General features: G+C 58.2%; 4 protein-coding genes across 5 annotated transcripts in view; 1 reads left to right on the top strand and 3 right to left on the bottom strand.

Moving 5' to 3' along the window:
* KDM2A (lysine demethylase 2A) overlaps positions 1-8,452 on the bottom strand; it is a 42,060-nt gene extending 33,608 nt beyond the window's left edge. Inside the window, exons 1-3 of the mRNA XM_082059263.1 lie at positions 8,396-8,452; positions 7,951-7,978; positions 6,476-6,580 (exon numbers count right to left, since the gene is read on the bottom strand). Coding sequence (XP_081915389.1) covers positions 6,476-6,580; positions 7,951-7,978; positions 8,396-8,415 — 153 coding nt within the window. The 5' untranslated portion in view covers positions 8,416-8,452. The remainder of the gene's footprint in view (positions 1-6,475; positions 6,581-7,950; positions 7,979-8,395) is intronic.
* Positions 8,453-9,300: 848 nt separating this feature from the next.
* On the bottom strand, positions 9,301-11,426 carry RHOD (ras homolog family member D). The gene is made up of 5 exons (XM_082058760.1): positions 11,281-11,426; positions 10,575-10,662; positions 10,160-10,269; positions 9,859-9,997; positions 9,301-9,761 (listed from the first exon to the last, which is right to left on the bottom strand). The coding sequence occupies exons 1-5, from the start codon at positions 11,407-11,409 to the stop codon at positions 9,598-9,600; spliced, it is 630 nt and encodes a 209-aa protein (XP_081914886.1). The 5' UTR covers positions 11,410-11,426; the 3' UTR covers positions 9,301-9,597.
* A 2,525-nt stretch (positions 11,427-13,951) lies between these two features.
* Positions 13,952-14,869, top strand: LOC309442916 (mas-related G-protein coupled receptor member H-like; the record flags this gene model as incomplete). Its single annotated transcript, XM_082059249.1, has 1 exon — positions 13,952-14,869. The coding sequence occupies one exon, from the start codon at positions 13,952-13,954 to the stop codon at positions 14,867-14,869; it is 918 nt and encodes a 305-aa protein (XP_081915375.1).
* Positions 14,870-16,449: 1,580 nt separating this feature from the next.
* LOC309442219 (mas-related G-protein coupled receptor member H-like) lies at positions 16,450-18,507 on the bottom strand. Of its 2 annotated transcripts, none has more exons than XM_082057857.1 (2): positions 18,281-18,507; positions 16,450-17,971 (listed from the first exon to the last, which is right to left on the bottom strand). In XM_082057857.1, exon 2 carries the CDS (start codon positions 17,931-17,933, stop codon positions 16,989-16,991), a length of 945 nt encoding a protein of 314 aa, XP_081913983.1. In that variant the 5' UTR covers positions 17,934-17,971; positions 18,281-18,507; the 3' UTR covers positions 16,450-16,988. The 2 variants fall into 2 exon arrangements, with proteins under 2 accessions (XP_081913983.1, XP_081913984.1); XM_082057858.1 differs by having other exon boundaries at positions 16,450-17,899.
* Between the last annotated feature and the right edge of the window lie 624 nt (positions 18,508-19,131).

Raw genomic sequence — 19,131 nt, 5'->3', positions numbered from 1 at the left:
TACCCACTCAAAGCTCACCATCATTTCCTCCTCTGGGATTAGCACTCTTTCATCATCAGACATCTCACTCTGAAGACAACTAATTGCTTTCCCCCATAGATTTTCCGAGGACAGTGTTAGTGCACCACCTTGTTTTGCACCTTCTGAGCACATCACCGCTTCCCCCACATAAGCCACTTCTCCCCAAAATCCAGCCAGTGACCTATACACCCCTGTCTGGGTGGCTCCTGACATAATTAGTCAATAATAAAAAGGTACTGGGGACATGCAGACTGCTTGAACTTGTTCCTGCCACCTCCAGCTGGGATAACCCTGTGAAAAGCTACTCCTGCTTCTCAACAGGAAACGTAAATATAAATTGCGACTTTGGTAACTCAAAAGTAACTCAGCCAGCACTGCAGCTTCCAGGACATACTCATGGCACAGCCAGGCTTGGGACAGTAAGAATCCAGCAGATATTTACCTCCTGCGCTCCTCTGCTGATGCAAAACATCATCCCGTTGGTTTCCAGGACATATTCTCCCAGGACCAGCACACTCTTGCATCTTTCAGCATCTAAATGCTCACAGGGATGTCTAAAGCTTTCCAAGGACAGCCTTCAGTTGCTGCTAGCTTCCACCAAAGAGCTGCCCAGATCAAATCTGAACAGTCCCTAAATTATTTTGAGCTTAATTATTACACCTGGGTCATTTGGAATGACTCATTTGTAGCATCTTCAGTTTGAGGCAGAGGCATGTGGGAGCGATTAATTACCCCATTTGTGCAGGTCCTGTCTAGACTAGGAAACTGAGGTGTGTCCAGAAGACGAGGGACATGTGGCCAGACAGGGTTTCACACAGGGCTCTCTAGCAGACAAACTCCTCACCCTTTAAGGCAACAGGATGGAGCATCACTTGACAGGGCAAGGGATTTCCCCATTTAATAGGGGGACGATGCGCAACCACCCAGATTCTTACCCCAGCGTGTGTGGTTCATCCCACACTTCAGGACACGTGGGAACTACACTGGTTTGCTCACTACAGCACCCATGTACCGGTCCCAAAGCAATGGGATCAGCTCTGGGAAAGCCAGTATCAGCAGAACTGCCCCCTGTCACCATGATGTGAGGATGACAAACACCGCTGACGCAAGGGATCGTTACCTGATAGTGAGCAGAATCACAAGCAGCACAAACAAGAGGTCAGGCTGAACCTGAGGGGGAGGCTTTACTTGTTCTGTTCCACAGTTGGGACAGTGTGAGCTGTTCAAGATCAAGCGAGGGCAGCTGCTTGACCAGCACAGCCGTGTCCTCCTCTTCACCACCTTACCAGACACAAGCTGACCTCCCTCTCACAGCTTTAAGGCCATTTTCCCCTTGGCAATGTGAGAATAAGTGCTGGAACTTCATAATGAGTGTCACATGAATGCCACCATGTGTGGGCTTTCCTTGTCCCATGGGTTATGTCCTGCATTTCACATCGTCCCATCCTGCAGAAAGGGCTTAGTACCAATAATACAAAAAATGTGGAAACCCCAAGATCAGAGCCGCTGTGACTCAGGGCACCCATCAGAGCCAGCTTTGCCATCCCTCAGGCACAGGCAGGGCACACTGGAGTGCACTGGTGCCGCTCCACAGCGCACAAGCTGCAAGAGAAACCTTTTCCTCCACGTTCGCCAAGCCTCATCCCTCAGCTGATGACTCCACACACTGTAAAGCTCCTGTGAACTCTCGCCCAGGGGATAGCGTGGACACTGACATGTAAGGACAGGTTTGCTAAGTGCTGTTTACAGGAAAGGCCTCGAGTTTTCGGCTGGTAGGGACAGGCAGAGGCCTCCTCTCAAATTTCAAGAAAGGATCTGACCTGAAGGCAGGACAGGACTGCCCCAAGCGACGGGAGGGACGGCATTTCACCCTGACTCCCCCCCTCATCACACCCAGAGCCCTTATCAGCAAGTGGGTCTCCTCCTCCACAGGCCATTTCTGCATGTCACAACCATCTCTGACACCCAAACCAAGGGTGCCAGTACACCCAGGCAGGGATGGTTGCTCAGGGGACCCAAGCGCCACAAAACCTTCAGCAGGAGCCCAGAGGGAAGGTGCGGATCCACCACAGGCTCCGCCAGCAGCAGAGCCAGTTTAAGAGGTTCCTACCCCATCTCGTGTCCCTATCTCACACTGTCACCTCTCCAGTCTCACCACATTTGCTGGTGAGGCACTTAGCACCCTAGCACTGACAACGATTTGGATTAGACACCCCCCTGCCAACTTTCATCTAAGGTGTGAGCCACAGCGCCCCGAGGCAGCACGCACCTCAGGGGGGAATAGGCTTCTGAGACCTAACAGAGGGAGCGAGAGAACCTCTTAAACCAGCTCTGCAACACCAGTAATCTTAATTCGGAACCACACCCTGAAGATAAAGACGGCAGCAGAGCGACCATGAGGGGCAGAATTTGTCATTAGGGCAGTGGCAGCCACTCCAAAGCGTCCAAAGCTGCTGCCCTTCACTCCTTATCCTGAAAGCATACAGCACTTGAGTGATGTGCTAATCCCAACTCGTAACTCATGCAGTCTTGCTAGTCCTAGCTCACAGTAAAAGCCTGGCAAAATGAGCCCCAGAGCAGACAGAAGACAAGATTTCCTCACGCTTCCAAGACCCAGGAATATTCGATGGCTCCCCCACAGAAGGACGGGCAGACGCCAGCCCTGCATCCTGCTGAAGAACCTTCAGCACATTTGCACAGATCTGGATGGGTTAAGTGGCTTTGTGTGCAGTGAAGACTGAAGTAAGAGAGAAATCCCTCCTCAGTGAAGCACCACACACATCCCTCACCTCCAGCACGCCAAGCATGTCTTTGTTATAAAGTGTTGGCTCAAACAGTCCCTCCAGTAGCCCTTTCCAGAGATGGACAAGCCAGCTTGCCCAACCAAAGCACCATCAGGATATTCCTTCCCTGCTGATGATCCCACACAGATCTAACCTTACCAAAAAAATCAAGTTACAAACATGCAACAGTTTCTCCTGTCTAGCTCCACAACCTTTTCTGTAAGGAAACCAGACAGCCTGAAGCAGGCAGAGTGTCTGAGCACCGCAGAACCAGACCGACTCAACATCTTGTTCTTCAGAGCTGCTCATGTTGCCATTCCTGCTTTCAAAAAGTCCAGGTGCCAGCGTGGCCGTGGGCTCCCCGTGGGGAGCTCAGTGTGACATGGGCTGGGTGCGACCACCCAGTGACAGTCAGCGGGGGACTCGCCAGTCTCGGAGAGGGGCCATTGGCATTGTTAGTGCCAGGGCTGGACTGTCACTCAGGCTGTGGGACACAATAGAGCATTTCAGCTCCTCGATGAAGGCTCTGCAAAACACACGTCTACAGCTTATAAATCCGACATATCAAACCAATCCCCCAAGTGCTGCCTCATTATGGAGCCGAGGAGCAGAAACATATACACAGAATTAACAGAAAACTACTCTGAAGTGCCTTAAGTCCCATTTTCCACTACTCGTGGTGTAGGGAGGCCCAGCTGAATTTTTGGGTGAGGAACACGGATACTCTTAGTCCACAGGCTGCCTTTCCCTACCTGTGTCAGCCTCACCGGGACACAGCTTTGTCCAGAATTTGTTTTGGATGGGTGCAAACATCCTCCCAACGACACCCCTGCATCCAGACCAACTCATCCCCATCTTTATCACCTTGGGAGTCGTGGATGTAGAACCTGAGCTAGGAAGCGAGCACAGTTAGAGCAGCACAACCCACCCAATGTAAACGTCATTATGTTACACAGGGATGTGTGAAGTGGCAGAGAATTCTTGTAGGAGTGCGGCTACATCTGAAGCAAAGATTAATTTCTCCTCAAAACGCAGATCTATCACCAAATACTGACAAATCCATTCAGAAAAGATACACGGATCAGATTTTTATTGAACCAGAGGAAGGTAATAGTATTGCTCACCATGAGAAAATAACATGAAACACTCAAGACGGCCTAGTTGTAAGGCCAGGGTGACAAGCCAAAAGATGCTGTTGGTGTAATTACCCTCGCACGTCAGATAACAATCTTCTCCTGCCATCTCGTGCCATTGGTACCATCACACCATGCTACTTGCCCATGCAATTAATTCAGCTCCTTCACCACTATAAGCTATTCTGGTCAAGGCTGTTTCGCTGGTAGAACTACTATCACACTTGGATTGTTTTGTGTTTTTTTTAAACATATTTATTCTTATAAATGTATCTTTTTTACATCTCACACCCACATGGATCCCCAGTCACACACAAGAAACACAGCTCACAGCAGCAGAAACATACTGTACTATCTACCTGTTTCCCTACCTAGAAGTTTTCACATAGGCATATTAAAACCAACTTCCAAGACCAAAGCACACGTAGGAGTAGGATATTCAAACAAGTCCCATTCAGCACTTTTGTCTTCCTGGATAATTCACCCGTGATTCCTTATTCTGCAAGGGACAGAAGCACTAAGAGAACAGCTCCCCACACGCATCTTGAAAAAAATAATAAACTTTTAAAGGTCCTTCGACACTGACACAGCAAAACAAAGCAATGAGGTGGAAGCGAAGGAAAAGCGAAGCAGGAGGCACAAACTAAACCTCACCTACCACACAGGGGTTTTGCCTCCTCCTCTCGGCTGCAGACACAACATGAGGACAGAGAAGCCCAGGTGAGCCGCATCCTCTGCTTGCTGCCCATGTGCCTTCCCAAGCCCCTTACGCACGCAGCTCATCCGTGTGCAGCCATTTATCCAGCTTAGCACATCCCGCTGGAGCCTAGGCCACTGACACTATGACAGCAACTCTTCCCAACAACTTTTATTTGTGAGATTATAAGCATTTTTAAATGGGTACGATCCTGGCCGCTAGTCCCCTTCATCTGTCATATCGTTATCCAGCCATTTCGGGTTACTTCTGGTCAAAGTGTAGCGGAGCGGAGATGGTAGTTTAACCAAAATTTGAAGCTGGCGTTGCCTCCAAGAGAAGCTGTCCTGTAACCCTGGCTGCTGGCTATAGAAATGGTCGCTCCCCAGTCACACCAGTACCTTGAGCTGCACGGTTGTGGGAACAAGCGCGTCAGGATGAGGGAGGAGGTGGGACTGCTGCTTTTGGCGTTGCCAAATCAAAGTGTTCACCAAAGCACATGGGGAAAACAAGTCATCTTGAAGGGCCCATAGATGTATTACAGCTTGGGTGGGTGTTGTTTTTGTAAGTACACCCTCAAAAAAGAGGGTGTTACTTAAAAATCAGAGTCATTTCAGGTTCCCAAAATGGGCTAAGGTGGCTCACTATAAATGTACAGATGCCTGTCAACAAATCAACTAGTACAATTCTCTCCGCAAAAAGTAAATGTGCAATGGACACCAAGAAAAGGAGCATGTTTTCAGTAAAACGGGTGTCTGGACAAAGAACAATCTCTGCATCACCCTCCTCTCCACAGGGGCCAGTGCTAGAATAACCATTTTTACCCTCACTAGAGGATTTCTGTCCCCAGGCCACCTACAAGGGATGTGCTGGCTACAACTCACCAGCACCTTTTCTGTGGCCAAGCACCCAGCAGCAACAAAAAAAGCAAAAAGAACTGCTTGCTCTCGAGGGCAAAGCTTAATGCCACGCTGCCTTCCACCGAATGATTTCAGAGTATTAACGGATAAGGATTTACCTTTACAGACAGCACCTTGAAGGTGAGGGTACAAGTACTGCTGCTCCATCACAGCTTCAGCTATCACAGAACTGACACGAGACCTTCTTAGGGGGCTTACAACGGCTTCAAAACAACGTGAAACCTGCAGGAGACACAGCAACTTCCCTCCTTCCCCAGGATCATCATCATCTCGGACTCTCAGCTGCTCCCAAACTGCTCCCAGTTACGGCCCAACTCCCAGACTGGCAGCTTCACGCAGTCCTTTGAACAGCAGCGCAAACATCAGACAAGCCAGAGCTCCCGACAGGGCCTAACTAGGGCCCGGCTTTTGGAACAGCTCCCTCCGAAAGAAAATACCAGGAGAAGACGCGTGCACATGTGCACAAGTACATTTGAGCTTGAAGCCGAAGCTGGTTTTCTCAGATTTCGCAGCACACTCAAATCAAGTCCAGGCCAATGTAATGGTAACACAGAGTATTTCAGCTTCTCCGCTTGTTAGAAACACAACACGGAGAAAACCCATCATGCCAGAAACTACATCAACATTTCATATTTCTATCCAGCAGCTTCTCAAAGCATCTCATCCAGTCTCAGCCTCTGGTTGGAAGAGGCTCTTCCAGAGTTCAGTAGCCAAGTGCCCTTCATTAGGGCCAACTTTGTGACACAAACATCCACAAAGCCATCCAACCCCCTGCCAGCTGAGATAACACCTCTGAGCAGACTGCAGCGACCCGCCACAACACTTTATTTGGGTAGTTTAAACTTGTTGCTGGTAAAAGTCTTTTCTTTCTTCAGTTGCAACTGAACCAAGAACAGAATATGATTGTTTAGGGCCAGTACTGACCAGTCTTTGGCTGTAACGGATCCTTTCTTCCTCTGGCTCCATCTCCGACTCTTCTGAAGAGAGCGAGAAGGACACTCCAGGACTGCTGTCGTCGTCCTCTTCGTCCTTTGAAGTCAGAGGGAAATAGTGAAACAGGGTACACAGACACAGGACACCTACACCTCGTTTCTTTGCTCATTTTAAGGCCGATTCCGTATCACTGTGCAGGGGTAAGCGAACACAGTGGATGAGCCCACCTCAACTTCTAACGCTCCCATTCTAACTTTAGGCATGACCCAGGGTAAATGACTTTACCAGCTGTTCTGTAACACGACATGAGCTGCAGATCTCAGATGAGGAAAGAGCCTCTTGCTCTGCTCTACTACCCGCAAAAGCAGCAGCTCAGTTGGCCCATGCCAGGATAGGAAACAGGCAAAGTGCTGTCAAACGCTCTGCTTTCCCCAGAGTACATTATGCGTTAGAGAACCAACTCCTCCAAACACCACGGTTGCCATCCTCTGGATATCCTGTGGCACTCGGGAGACGCTAAACAGGTACAGAACATCTCCCACAAACAGGGAAGGGCGTGGGGGATCCCTCCTACCTACAGCACTTAGGCACGGCTCAGGTAGGGGACTAACTCTTGTTTTCACGCTCAGATCTCAAAATCTGCCACCTTGTGAAGCCACGAGATAACACGGGAAAGCCTCCCAAGGTATCAGATGGCACCTCAACTTTTTTTTCTTTTTTTTTTTTTAAAGGAACAGAATGAAACCAAAGCCTACATCTATCTCAGCTCTTAATTCCCGCACTAAACCTTCGGTGACGGGATCCGCCACCCCGTGCAGTGTTACAGAACCGCTACCACAGCGCGGGGAGAACTTGCCCCATCCTGCTCTTCCCCGACCCTCCGAGTCACGGTTTGACAGCAGAGCGTCCCGAGTCCCACTCATCCCTCCCCATCCCTGCGCCCGGACCGGCCTGCCCAGCCCAGCTAAGCCAGCCTAAGCACTTTCCCCACACTTCTAAACTGTTGATAAACAGCGGCACAGCCGGAGCGCAACACACCGGCCGAGCGGCCCGCTCGCAACCCCCGAGCGGGACGGACCCCCAGCCCCGCCGGTCCCGGCCCCAACCCACCCCCGCGGGCGCGCCCCCCCGTCCCCGCCCGGCGCGGGAGGGAGCAGCCCCCGGCCGGCAGAACAAAGCGGCGGCGGGGGAAGCCCTGTGCCGGCGCTCAGGACGTCAGTCCCCGGGGGAGCTGTCACCGGCACCTCCGCCCCCGGGAGCCGCCCGCCCCGCCGCCCCCTGCCCAACAACTTCCCGGGGGCCGCGGAGAAAGGGAGACCCGCCCGCACCCTCCCGGCCGGGGCAGCGGCCCCGCCGCCCGCGGCGCGACCCGGCCCCTCGGCGGGGGGGACTCGGGGAAACTTCAGGGTCGGCCGGGGGTGGCGGGTCGGTGCCGGGGCCCCCCCGCCCCTCCGCGAGTGGCTCACCAGGTCTCTCCTGCGCCTTTGTCCTCTTCTAGCGCCGAGACGGGGGGAAACAGAGCAGACGGAGGAGGAACCCCCGGGTCAGGCGGCGATCGCGCCCCGGGCCCGGGCCCGGCCCGCCGGCCGCGCCGCCCCGAGCACCCCCGGCCCCGCCGCCCGCCCCTCCGCTCCGCGCCCCGCCGCCCCCGGCGCGGCCACCGCGGCGAGCGGGCGCTGACAGCCCCGCCGGCCGCCCCGGGCCTCCGCTCGCTCCCGCGGGCCCCGCTCCCCGGCCCGGCGCCGCGTCCGCCCGGCGCCGCGTTCCCCCCCGCCAAACCGCGGACCCGGCGCCACCCCCCCCGGGCCGAGTGGCCGGGCCGCCGCCGGCCCCGCCGCTCCCCGCCGTGCCGTGCCTCGCCGCCGCCGACCCGCCGCCCCCCCCCGGCCGGGACGCGGTTCCCCTCCTCACACAGGAGCCGCCGCCGCCATTTTGAACCCGTCAGAGTCTCACATACACACTGACTCGGCCGCCGCACTGCGCCTGCGCCGCCCGCAACCTCCCCTGACCCCCCCGCCGCCTCCCCCGCCGCCCGCACTGCGCATGCGCCGCCGCTTCCCCCCTTCCCCTCCGCCCGGCCCCGCTCCGGCGCCGGGGCACCGCGCGGGGGCGCGCACGCAGCGCAGAGGCCACGCCCCGCCGGGGCGGGAGCGAGCGCGCAAGTGCGGCTGGCCCCGCCCATCTGCCCCGGAACACCCCCCCATCGTTCGTGCGCCCGGGGACCGGGACGGGACGAGTCCCCGCGGGGACACGCGCACGGGAGCGCGCGTACTACGCGTGTGTGAATATATATGTGTGCATATATGCGCGCACACACTGACATCTGCATAGATGAACGCGCATATGCGTATGTATACGTGCAGGCGTGCCAACACAGGCAGAGAGACGCGCACAGCCCACACACACGTATACAGGCACGCCTATATACGTACAGCACACCTGTATACATACAGCACACATGCATGCACACCTATATGCATGCAGCACACCTGCATATGCACCTATATACGTGCAGCACACATGCATATGCACCCATATACATACAGCACACCCACATATGCACCTATATACGTGCAGCACACATGCATGTGCACCTGTACACCTGCAGCACACATGCATATGCACTATATACATGCAGCACACATGCACCTATATACACGCATATGCATGTCCCAGCCATAAGGCAGGAGGGGGCCCATTCCCAGAGGCTGCCTGGCCACAGGTGACATGACCCCGTCCCCCCCGGTGCCGTGTGGGGCTGTCCCAGCCTGCAAGGACCACGTGGGGACCACGCCACGGTGACATGTGTTCAGCTTTAATGACAGAATTGCACCCAGATGACCCCGTGTGGCCCCTCCCGCGCTGGCCTGCCAGCGGGAAGGGGACCCCCTTCCCCAAAAAATCAGTTCTCTGCTCCCAGACCCGCCTGCCCGCGGCGCTCGGTGCGGGCGGAGGATGCTCGGACGCTGGGTGCCGTGGTGGGACGTGCTGGCACCCCATGGCAAGGGTCCTTGGGACCGGCTTGCGGGGACAGCAGCGTGGCAGCGATGGTGGCCGGGAGCTGAGCGCTGTCCCGAGCCGGGGGGACAGCAGCAGAGCCCAGGGGCGGGGGCTCAGCTGAGCACGCAGCCCCTCCTGGGTCGCCTCCTGCGCTGGCTCCGGCGGGCGGCACCGAGGGCGGCGCTGCAGGCCACCGCAAAGATGTCCCCGACGTTCTCCTGGTACCTGGCCGAGCACTCCAAGTAGGACACGGCGTGGACCTGCCGGGCCATGGCCTCTCCCTGGGGGGAGACACAGGGTCAGACCCCCCGGGGACCGTGGCTCCCCCCCCGCCCTGTGCTCAGGGACATCCCCAGCCTGATGGGGGGTGGCACTTGCCTGCTGGTAGGAGATGGGCTCCAGGTGTCCCTCCCGCAGCTTCTGCAGCACCTCCTGGTCCCGCCGCAGGTCTGTCTTGCAGCCCACCAGCAGCACCGGGACACCCCTGCAGAAGTGGTTCACCTCCGGGTACCACTGCGGGGGGACACATGTCACTTGGGGGACAGGGACATGGGCCGGGCAGCAGCCCCAGCTCCACGCCATCTCCCACGGAGGACACACGGGGCTGGGACAGTCCTGCCACCTCCCACGGGGAGGTCATGCGGGGCTGGGACAGCCCCCCTGGGGCTGCGTTACCTTTGTTAGGATGTTGTCAAAGGTGTTGGGGCTGGTGACATCGAAGCAGATGAGGACAACGTTGGTGTCCGAGTAGGACAGCGGGCGAAGCCTGTCGTAGTCTTCCTGTCCTGACGGGTGGAGAAGCCAACCATTACACACCAGTTCCCTACTGGGATGGGTCCCCCCCAGCCTGGGACCATGTTTGTCCCCCCAGCTTTGGGGTACCTTGTGGCTCTGGGGACAGAAAGGCATCACTGCTGAGAGTGACAGCCTTAGGGACAGTGGCTGGCTGGCTGTGAGTTAACCCTTTATCTCCCATGGTCTCCCATGGGGACACCCCCCAAAGGTATGACCCACAGGTGTGGGACACCCCAAAACCCCCAGGCTGGAGGGAGGGGGGCATGACTGCCTGCCCTGTCCCCTGCTGTCCCACCTGCCGTGTCCCAGAGGTGGATCTTCACAGGTTTGCCGCCAACCTGGAGGGAGGCCGTGTACTTCTCGAACACGGTGGGGACGTACACCTGGCAGGGGACAAGAGGGGGACATGGGGTAGGTCCCACCCGCCCGTGGGCAGCGGTGGGGGGGACCCCCACGGAGCTCTGTGCGCCCAGGACAGGGCACAGGGAGGTACCCGGGGTTGGGAAGGGGAAACGGGGGGGGAGTGGCAGGAGATGGTGGTGCCACCTGGGGCAGGTGGGGTGGGGATGCTCCTTGTTCCCCACAGCCCTGGGACTGCGCCCCCCAGCCTAGGGCAGCACCGAGCCTCAGGCAGGCAGGATGCCCCGGCACGACCTGGGGGGGGCCGGGAGGGGGGTTCTGGGGTCTGTCGGGGCCCCCCTCCCTGCACCCCCCGGGTCCCCTATGTGCCCTCGCTGCGGGGCAGACCCGACCCCACGAGACCCCCCAGGAGAGGCAGAGGTGCCCGACCGCCCACCGAGAGGGGCTGCCCTGGACCCCCATCGGCCCCAGGCTTGGCCACCCCCAGCCCCAGCTCTCCCCGGCCCCATGACCTGCTGCCAATGGCCCTGCTGCCGCCGCTGTGCCCGTCCCGTCCCCGCCTTGCCGCCGTTCCCGGGAGCCCCCCCACCGCCACCGGGTCCCACCGTGGCTGAGCTCGCAGGGGACAGGGAGGACAGTACCTTGGGGAAGTCCCCTCTGGCAAAGGCCACCAGCAGCGACGTCTTCCCGCAGCCCCCGTCCCCCACCACGACAGCCTTGACGTCCGCCACGGGGGCTCCCGGGCTCGCCCCCCCCCGCTCCCGCTGCATGGGGCGTCCGGCGGGACCACGGAGCCTGCGTGGCCTCGGTGGGGACAGGGACGGGGACAGGGCGACCGGCGGCACCCGCCTGGCCCAGGGTGCGGCCCCCACCCGCCCGCCGGACCCGCCCGCGGCGCCGCTCGGGGCTGGGCGCCCACACGTGTACGGGCGGCCTCGCACGCACCCGCCGCCTCGCACACGCGTGGGGCTGCTCGCCGTGCGTGTCCGGGGTCCTGCTACACGCGTGGTACACGCCGTGCTCCCCTCTGCTCCCCGCATGCGTGTGCGGCGCTCCCCCCGCGCCTGCCCGCACTCGGGCGCAGCTGCCTGTTGCACACACGGGGCTGCCTGGTGCACACTCACACACAGACGCTTGAGACTCTATTCCACGTGTGCAGCGCCTTTGCACACACACGCACCTTCTTGCATGCCCAGCTTCTCCTTGCACACATCCGTGCAAATTCTCTTGCACATATGCACACATGCACATGTTCACACATGCACGTTTGCACATCTGCCCCCACACACCTGCAGCTCCTTCCTACACCCACCTGCACATTCCCATCCTCGTGTGTGCAAACACACGCGTGTGCCCTGACTGCTGCAGGTGGGGGCCCTCCTCGACACCCCAGCCCCCTCCATGCTGGGTTTTATTGCCCCAAGCACGGGAGGCAAAGTCCAGGGTGGAGGGAGGCGCAGGGGGGTGACTCACAGCCCTGGCTCCCCCCACCAGTGCCACCCGTTCCGTCACACCGGTGACGTGCCGTGCCCAGCCCTGCTGGGCCGTGCCATGCCACGCTGAGCCGTGCCTTGCCGGAAAACTCTGTACCTGGCACCAGGCACGGGCAGACTCTGTCATTTCCCGGTGACCCTAACGTGCTGTTGGGGATGGGTTGCAAGACCCCACTTTCCTTGGGGACATGCCAACCCAGCGCTGTTCCTGACACGGAGCCCACATTGACCCCCCTTTGTTACCCACCATGATCCTTGCGCCCCTCCCCTGGGACGGGGACCCCCGTGGCCCCGCTCTAGGAGGTGGGAGCTGCTCAGACACGAGGGATTTGGGATGTGGGGCATTTCTGGGTGGTGGCCGGGCTCAGGGAGCCCTGTGCGTGGGTGCCCCATCCTGCCGGCTCCCCCAGCCCTGCCATGGGCGCTCCAGCCGCCCAGGTGAGCCACGCAGGGGTGTTAGCAGTCCTAGCAGCAATTAGCCAGGTTAATGAGCTGAAGCAGCAGTTCTCTGCCCTTGCTGGAGGAGCAGAGGACACCCGGGGCTGGGGGGTGCTTTGCCTGCCATCTGGCCATGTCCCCCCACCAATACAGGGGGACCAGCGGTTGAAGGGGACATGGACGGTGGTCAGTGCCGCTCTGGGGAGGACTGAGTGGCCATGTCCCCCACATCCCAGCTTGGAGGTCCCCAAGACCCCCTCCTCTCTGGTCAGTGCCCTCCTCTGCCACCCCAAGACCCCTATGGGGGTGGATGGGTGCTTCAGTTATCGGGGTGCAGGGAGCGATGGGGGGGTCATATGTGCCATTCCCTGCTATCCCCCCCCAGCCCTGTGGCTGCCTCACCTCCTGTTCTCCTGCCACCAGCCCCGCTGTCTCCTCGATGGGTACCAGCCAGTCGAGGAGGGCTCCGCAGCCCCCAGACCAGCCGGGTCAACCTGAACCAATGGCTCAAACACCAAATTCCCACCCAGACCTGACGCACAACACGGATGGAGGAGAAATGGCCGTCGATTCCCATGCTGGGAGTCTGGAAGGCAAATCTGCACATTAATGAACAATTTCAGAAGGATGCCAGCATCAGGGCAGGGTGGAAGGAGGAGACTGGAGCAAAATAAAACAATTAGAAAGGTGGTAATTACCAGTCTAATGAGATATCAAGTTGAATCCTAAAAGCATCAGGATTCTTTCACAGCAAAGATGTAGCTCCTACAGTATTCATCCTCTGGAGTATTCTCGTGGGCAAAGCATTTCCTTTCCCGCAAGACCAAGCAGAAATTTGACAGGAGAGGCTCCGTGATGCAGCCTGTGTCTCTGAAGCTGCCCAGCGCTCTCTCACCACCTGACCCATGATCTTGCAGAAACGCCCCAAAGAGCCGCTGTGTTTGGAGAGACGGGCTGCTCGAGCCTTCCGAGGACGCGGAGACCCCAGTTCTCCTCGGCTGGGGAGATCGTGGTGAGGAGGGGCTGGAGGACGGGACTGTGCCCTGCTGGGACGCGCGGCACGTTGCCCTCCGCCTGCTGCCTGGAAAGGTAGGGGGTCGGGACCGCGGCTCAGCCTGGGGGGGCTGCTCGCGTCTCCCCGCAGCTCCCCACAGCCCCTCTCACCACTCCCACATGCATCCTCCCCATCTCTCCTCTGCACTCACCCCCCAGCCTGTCACTGGTGAGGCAGTCGCCTCCCCAACCCACCTGTCACCCCCCAGTCCCCAACCCCGTCACTTCACCAGGATCCCTCACCCAGACACGTCCTTCTTGCTCTTGGGGTCCCACTAACTCCCTGTCCGCTCTGACCGCAGCTGGGGACCGCGTCCCACCTCCCGCCATGGAGGTGAACCAGACATCCCCACCTCCCACATCACCCGTGCCAGATACTGTTAGAGAAGACCCCTGCAGGATGGAGGTCACCGACATGGCCATAGACGGTGTCACAGTGCTCATCTGCCTCTGCGGGCTGGTGGGGAATGGAGCCGTCCTCTGGCTCCTCGGCTTCCGCATCCGCAGGAACCCCATCACCGTCTACGTCCTCAACCTGGCCATGGCCGACTTCACCTTCCTCCTCTTCATGGTCACCTCATCCCTCCTCTACATCATGGAGAACGTCTCCTGCTCCACTCTTTTGTCCTTGAAGTACAAGAGGTCACTTTTCCTGCTCTCGCTGTTCTCCTACAACATGGGCCTGTATCTCCTGACGGCCATCAGCATCGAGAGGTGCATGTCCATCCTCTGCCCGCTCTGGTACCGCTGCCGTCGTCCCCAGCACTTGTCAGTCACGGTGTGTGTCCTGCTCTGGTCCCTCTCCATCACTGTCATTGCTGCAGTGACATCTCTGTGCCTGTTGTACGACTACGAGCACTGCCGGGTGGCTCTCATCTCCATGTACATCCTCAACTTCCTCATCTTTGCTCCACCCATGGTCATTTCCAAAGTGATCCTGTTCATTAAGGTCCTGTGTAGCTCCAAACGGCGTCAACCCAAGAGGCTCTACATTGTTATCTTCCTCACTGTCCTCTTTTTTCTCATCCTTGGGGTTCCCCTCAGCATCTGGAATTTCCTGCAGCAGTTCAGCTACAGCTTTGTGCCCTCCCAGGTTGTTTTCCTGCTCGCCTGCATCAACAGCAGCATCAACCCCTTCATCTACTTCTTGGTGGGCAGCTGCCAGAGGCATTGCTCCTTGGTGTCCCCCCAGGTCGCCTTCCAGAGAGTCTTTGAAGAGACGAGGGTCACTACAACCTGCAACTAAGAGGCCACTGGAGTCACACCAGCTGTGCTGCCCACCCTGGCTTCATGCTCAGCTTCCACCCTTGCTGCAAGCTGGGCCCACAGGTCACCTTCTTGTGGCTGTGTGTTAGGATGCATCCCACCCCTTATCCCATCTTGTCCCCATCCCCAACCCTTATCCCATCCCCATCCCTTATCCCACCATGTCCCCATCCCCATCCTTCATCCCATCTTGTCCTCATCCCCAACCCTTATCCCATCCTCATCCCTTATGCCACCGTGTCCCCATCCCCATCTTCATCCTTCATCCCATCTTGTCCCCATCCTTTACCCCACCTTGTCCCCATCCCTTATCCCAACCCCATCCCTGATCCCACCTTGTCTCCATCCCCATCTGTTATCCCATCTTGTCCCCATCCCCATCCCACCGTGTCCCCATCCCCATGTTCATCCTCCACCCCGTTTGTACGCATCCCTGCTTCCATCCCACCGCTGTCCCGCCCCGTCCCTCGGGCCGCTCCCCGGCTCGGAGCGCGGATCTCCGGGCTTTGCTGCCCTCCAGCGAGGGCAGAGCTGCCGAGAGCCCTGCACACCCCCCCGGGCCCCTCCGCCCCCGGCGAAGCGGCTCTCCGGGGCTCGGTGCCCGGCGGCCCCGCTCCTGCGCCCCCGCTAGCGCCTCCGCTCCCCCCGCCGGGCTGCACCGCCCGTCCCGGCCGCGGCCCCGCTCCTCCCGCCCCAATAAACGCCGCTGGTTCCACCCGCCGCCTCTCGTTCCTCTCCGGGCGCTGGCAGGGGGGCGGTGAGGCGGGGGCTGGGACATCGCGGGACTGCGACATAGCGGGGTGAACCTCTCCCACTCCGCGGAGTGGGCGTGTCCCCGAGAAACAGCCCCCAAAAACCTTATGGGGTGACTCGGAGTGAGAAGCCCATAGGGAGTCACTGGAGCATCAGGCGTGGGGCTGGCTGGGGGGGGGTGGGAGGTGGTGGGGCTGCAAGGGGGGTGCGGGACATGGAGGGGTTGGTATGAGGGGTGTGGGAAGGTCTGGGATGTGGTGGGGCTGGTGGGACGTGGTGGGACGTGGAGGGGCTGGTCGGGGGACGTCACAGGGAGGAGAGTGATGCCCATGGAGCCCATGGTGACAAACAGAGGTGGCACTCTGCTCCTGGAAGGTGTTAGCCGGGCTGGGGGCCACAACTCCCCCTCTTCTTGCTGCTGCACCATCCCAGCCTGCTGAAGAAAGAAAAATACTCCATCCTGCTGAAGCCAGCGGTGAGGAAAAACTTCAGAAGGAAGAGTACTTTGCACTTAGACCTGGCTTAAAAAAACAGTAATAATAAAATCTTTGAGGAGATGTTTGCTGTGACACTAATAAATCAGCCTGGGGGCACTGCCGTACCCCTGCGCCCATCTGGGTGTGCCGACGCAGCCCCAGCTGCGGGCACTTGGCATTGGTTTTGCTCTGAAGAGCACAAAACATGTTTGTGTCTCCACCCGCACCCTGAGCCAGCAGCGGGACCCAGGCGAAAGCAGCGAGTGCTGACACACGGACCCAGGGCAGCTGTATATTTATTAAATGATGCTGTTTATTGACATCAGGCAGCAGTAGGATACAGGAACTGGGTACCAGTGGGATACAGAACCAGGTACCGGTGGGATACAGGAACCAGGTACCAGTGGGAGGGGAGGGCGGTGGGGCCTCGGCTGGGGTCTCCCCGCTGGCATTGCTGGGGATGGGAGGGGAGCAGAGCTCAGGGAGGCTGCACACGCTGGGACACAGGATGGGGACATGGGCTTAGGGCACCAAATGGATTTTGCCCCACACTGTACATGAGTCAGAGTTTCCCAAAGGCAATGCTCATCCTGAAAAGCTGGTGGGAACACGGTCCTCTGGGGCATGTTGCCCTTGGGGAAGAGTGTTGCAGGACTTGGGGTGGGCTGGCAGGGGGCAGAAAGCTGAGCGTGAACACAAATTCCCTCCCGACATCGACCTTGGCGAGGCCCCTGCTCTCCTCTTCTGCAGGGTGCAGAATTACACCACAAGAGGGTAACATCAAGGAAAATACTGCAGAAAATGTATTCATCGGGCTGCTCAGGGAATCCCTTAGCCATCGTCCCAGGGGCATTAAGCAGTGGAAAGGATTCAACAGGCTGGGGCCAGCGTGTCCATCGTTGTGTCACTGCTGAATGTCATGTTGTCTGCCGGCTCCTCAAAGACCCTCTGGAAGGCGGCCTGGGGGGACACCAAGGAGCAATGCCTCTGGCAGCTCCCCACCGAGAAGTAGATGAAGGGGTTGATGCTGCTGTTGATGCAGGCGAGCAGGAAAACAACCTGGGAGGGCACAAACGTGTAGCTGAACTGCTGCAGGAAATTCCAGATGCTGAGGGGAAGAGCGAAGAGGAGGAAGAAGAGGACGGTGAGGAAGATAACGATGTAGAGCCTCTTGGGTTGGTGCTGCTGGGAGCTACACTGGACCTTAATGAGGAGGATTGTGCTGGAAATGACCATGGGTGGAGCAAAGACGACGAAGTTGAGGATGTACATGGAGATGAGAGCCACCCGGCAGTGCTCGTAGTCGTACAGCAGGCACAGAGATGTCACTGCAGCAATGACAGTGATGGAGAGGGACCAGAGCAGGACACACACCATGACTGACAAGCGCTGGGGATGGCGGATGCTGTAGCAGAAGATGGACATGCACCTCTCGATGCTGATGGCCGTCAGGAGATACAGGCCGGTGTTGTAGGAGAACAGCGAGAACAGGAAAAGTAACCTCTTGTACTTCAGGGACAAAAGAGTGGAGCAGGAGACGTTCTCCGTCATGTAGAGAAGGGATGAGGTGAGCATGGAGAGGAGGAAGATGAAGTCAGCAATGGCCAAGTTGAAGATGTAGACGGTGATGGGGTTCCTGCGGATGCGGAAGCCGAGGAACCAGAGGGCGGCCCCATTCCCCACCAGCCCGCAGAGGCAGATGAGCACCGTGACACCGTCTATGGCCATGTCGGTTACGTCCATCCTGCACGGGTAATCTCCATCGGTGGTCAGCGTGGGTGCTGTGGGATTTGGCAACATGTGGTTTGCCTCCATGGATGGATGCTGGGCGGGCAGTGGGATGTGGCCCCTGGCTGTGGTCAGAGTGGACGTGGAGTTAGATGCTTGGAGAAGCTGGTGCTGAGCCACGTGGCCCCTCAACCAGCCCTCTGAGCTGGGAAGTCACCAGTGGAAGGCAAGCAGGACATGGTGGGGAGGGGAGAGGTGGACATGGTGGGGGGGAGAAGGAGATGGGAGGCGAGGAAGGCGGGGGATTCACCAGGAGTTGTGGAAGGCAAGTGGGGAGAGGACCTGGGGAGAGGGTGGGGGGAACGTAGCTGCTGGCAGTGGATGCTGGAGGAGAGGAAGGTGAGGTGGGGATGAAGAAGAACGTTGCACTTAACTGTTAGCGCTGCTGAAGCAGAAGGCAAGGGCTGGCTCTCCAGCTGGGCTCGGGCAGATCAGCGTCAGTGTCTTGGCTTCTCACACTTCCATGTCCTGAAGCAGATCCTCCCAGGACAGCTGAATGAAGAAAAATGCCCCCAGGTCACCAGGATGTCCCTGCTCCCGTCGCACCAGCTCCTCTCTGCGCCCCGTCCCCGGTGCAGTGGGGTCGCAGGGGAGTCGGGAACGGTTTTGTAACCGCAGCTACGTCAGAGCTCCGCTTCCTTGTTTTTATTTATCTTAATCTTTTCTTTTTGCCAGACAGGAAGTGGCTTTTGCCAGAAGCTCCGCAAGCAGCATTTTGTGAATGGCTCTTCATCTATTCCTGATTGGAAACACTCATCTCCGGTCAATGACCCGCTCCCTGACTGCCTTCCATTTCCTGGAAGTTTTCTGCCGTTCTTACTTTCTTCTCTGCCCATCTCAGGGCTTCCCGGACCTCAACATTCTCAAACCTCAGCATCCCAAACCTCAACATCCCCAAACCTCAACATCCCCAAACTTCAGCATCCCCAAACCTCAACATCCCCAAACTTCAGCATCCCCAAACCTCAGCATCCCCAAACCTCAGCATCCCCAAACCTCAACATCCCCAAACCTCAGCATCCCCGGACCTCAGCATCCCTGGACCTCAGCATCCTTGGACATCAGCATCCTCTGATTTCAGCATCCCTGGACCTCAACATCCCAAAACCTCAGCATCCCCAAACCTCAGCATCCCCAAACCTCAATATCCCTGGACCTCAACATCCCAAAACCTCAGCATCCCCAAACCTCAACATCCCTGGACCTCAGCATCCTCTGATTTCAG

The sequence above is a fragment of the Streptopelia decaocto genome (genome assembly GCF_964273445.1).
Source record: "Streptopelia decaocto genome assembly, chromosome: 7".
NCBI classification, from domain to species: Eukaryota; Metazoa; Chordata; class Aves; order Columbiformes; family Columbidae; genus Streptopelia; species Streptopelia decaocto.
Note: the sequence above shows the minus strand (reverse complement) of the source record. Positions and strands in the feature narration are given on the sequence as shown.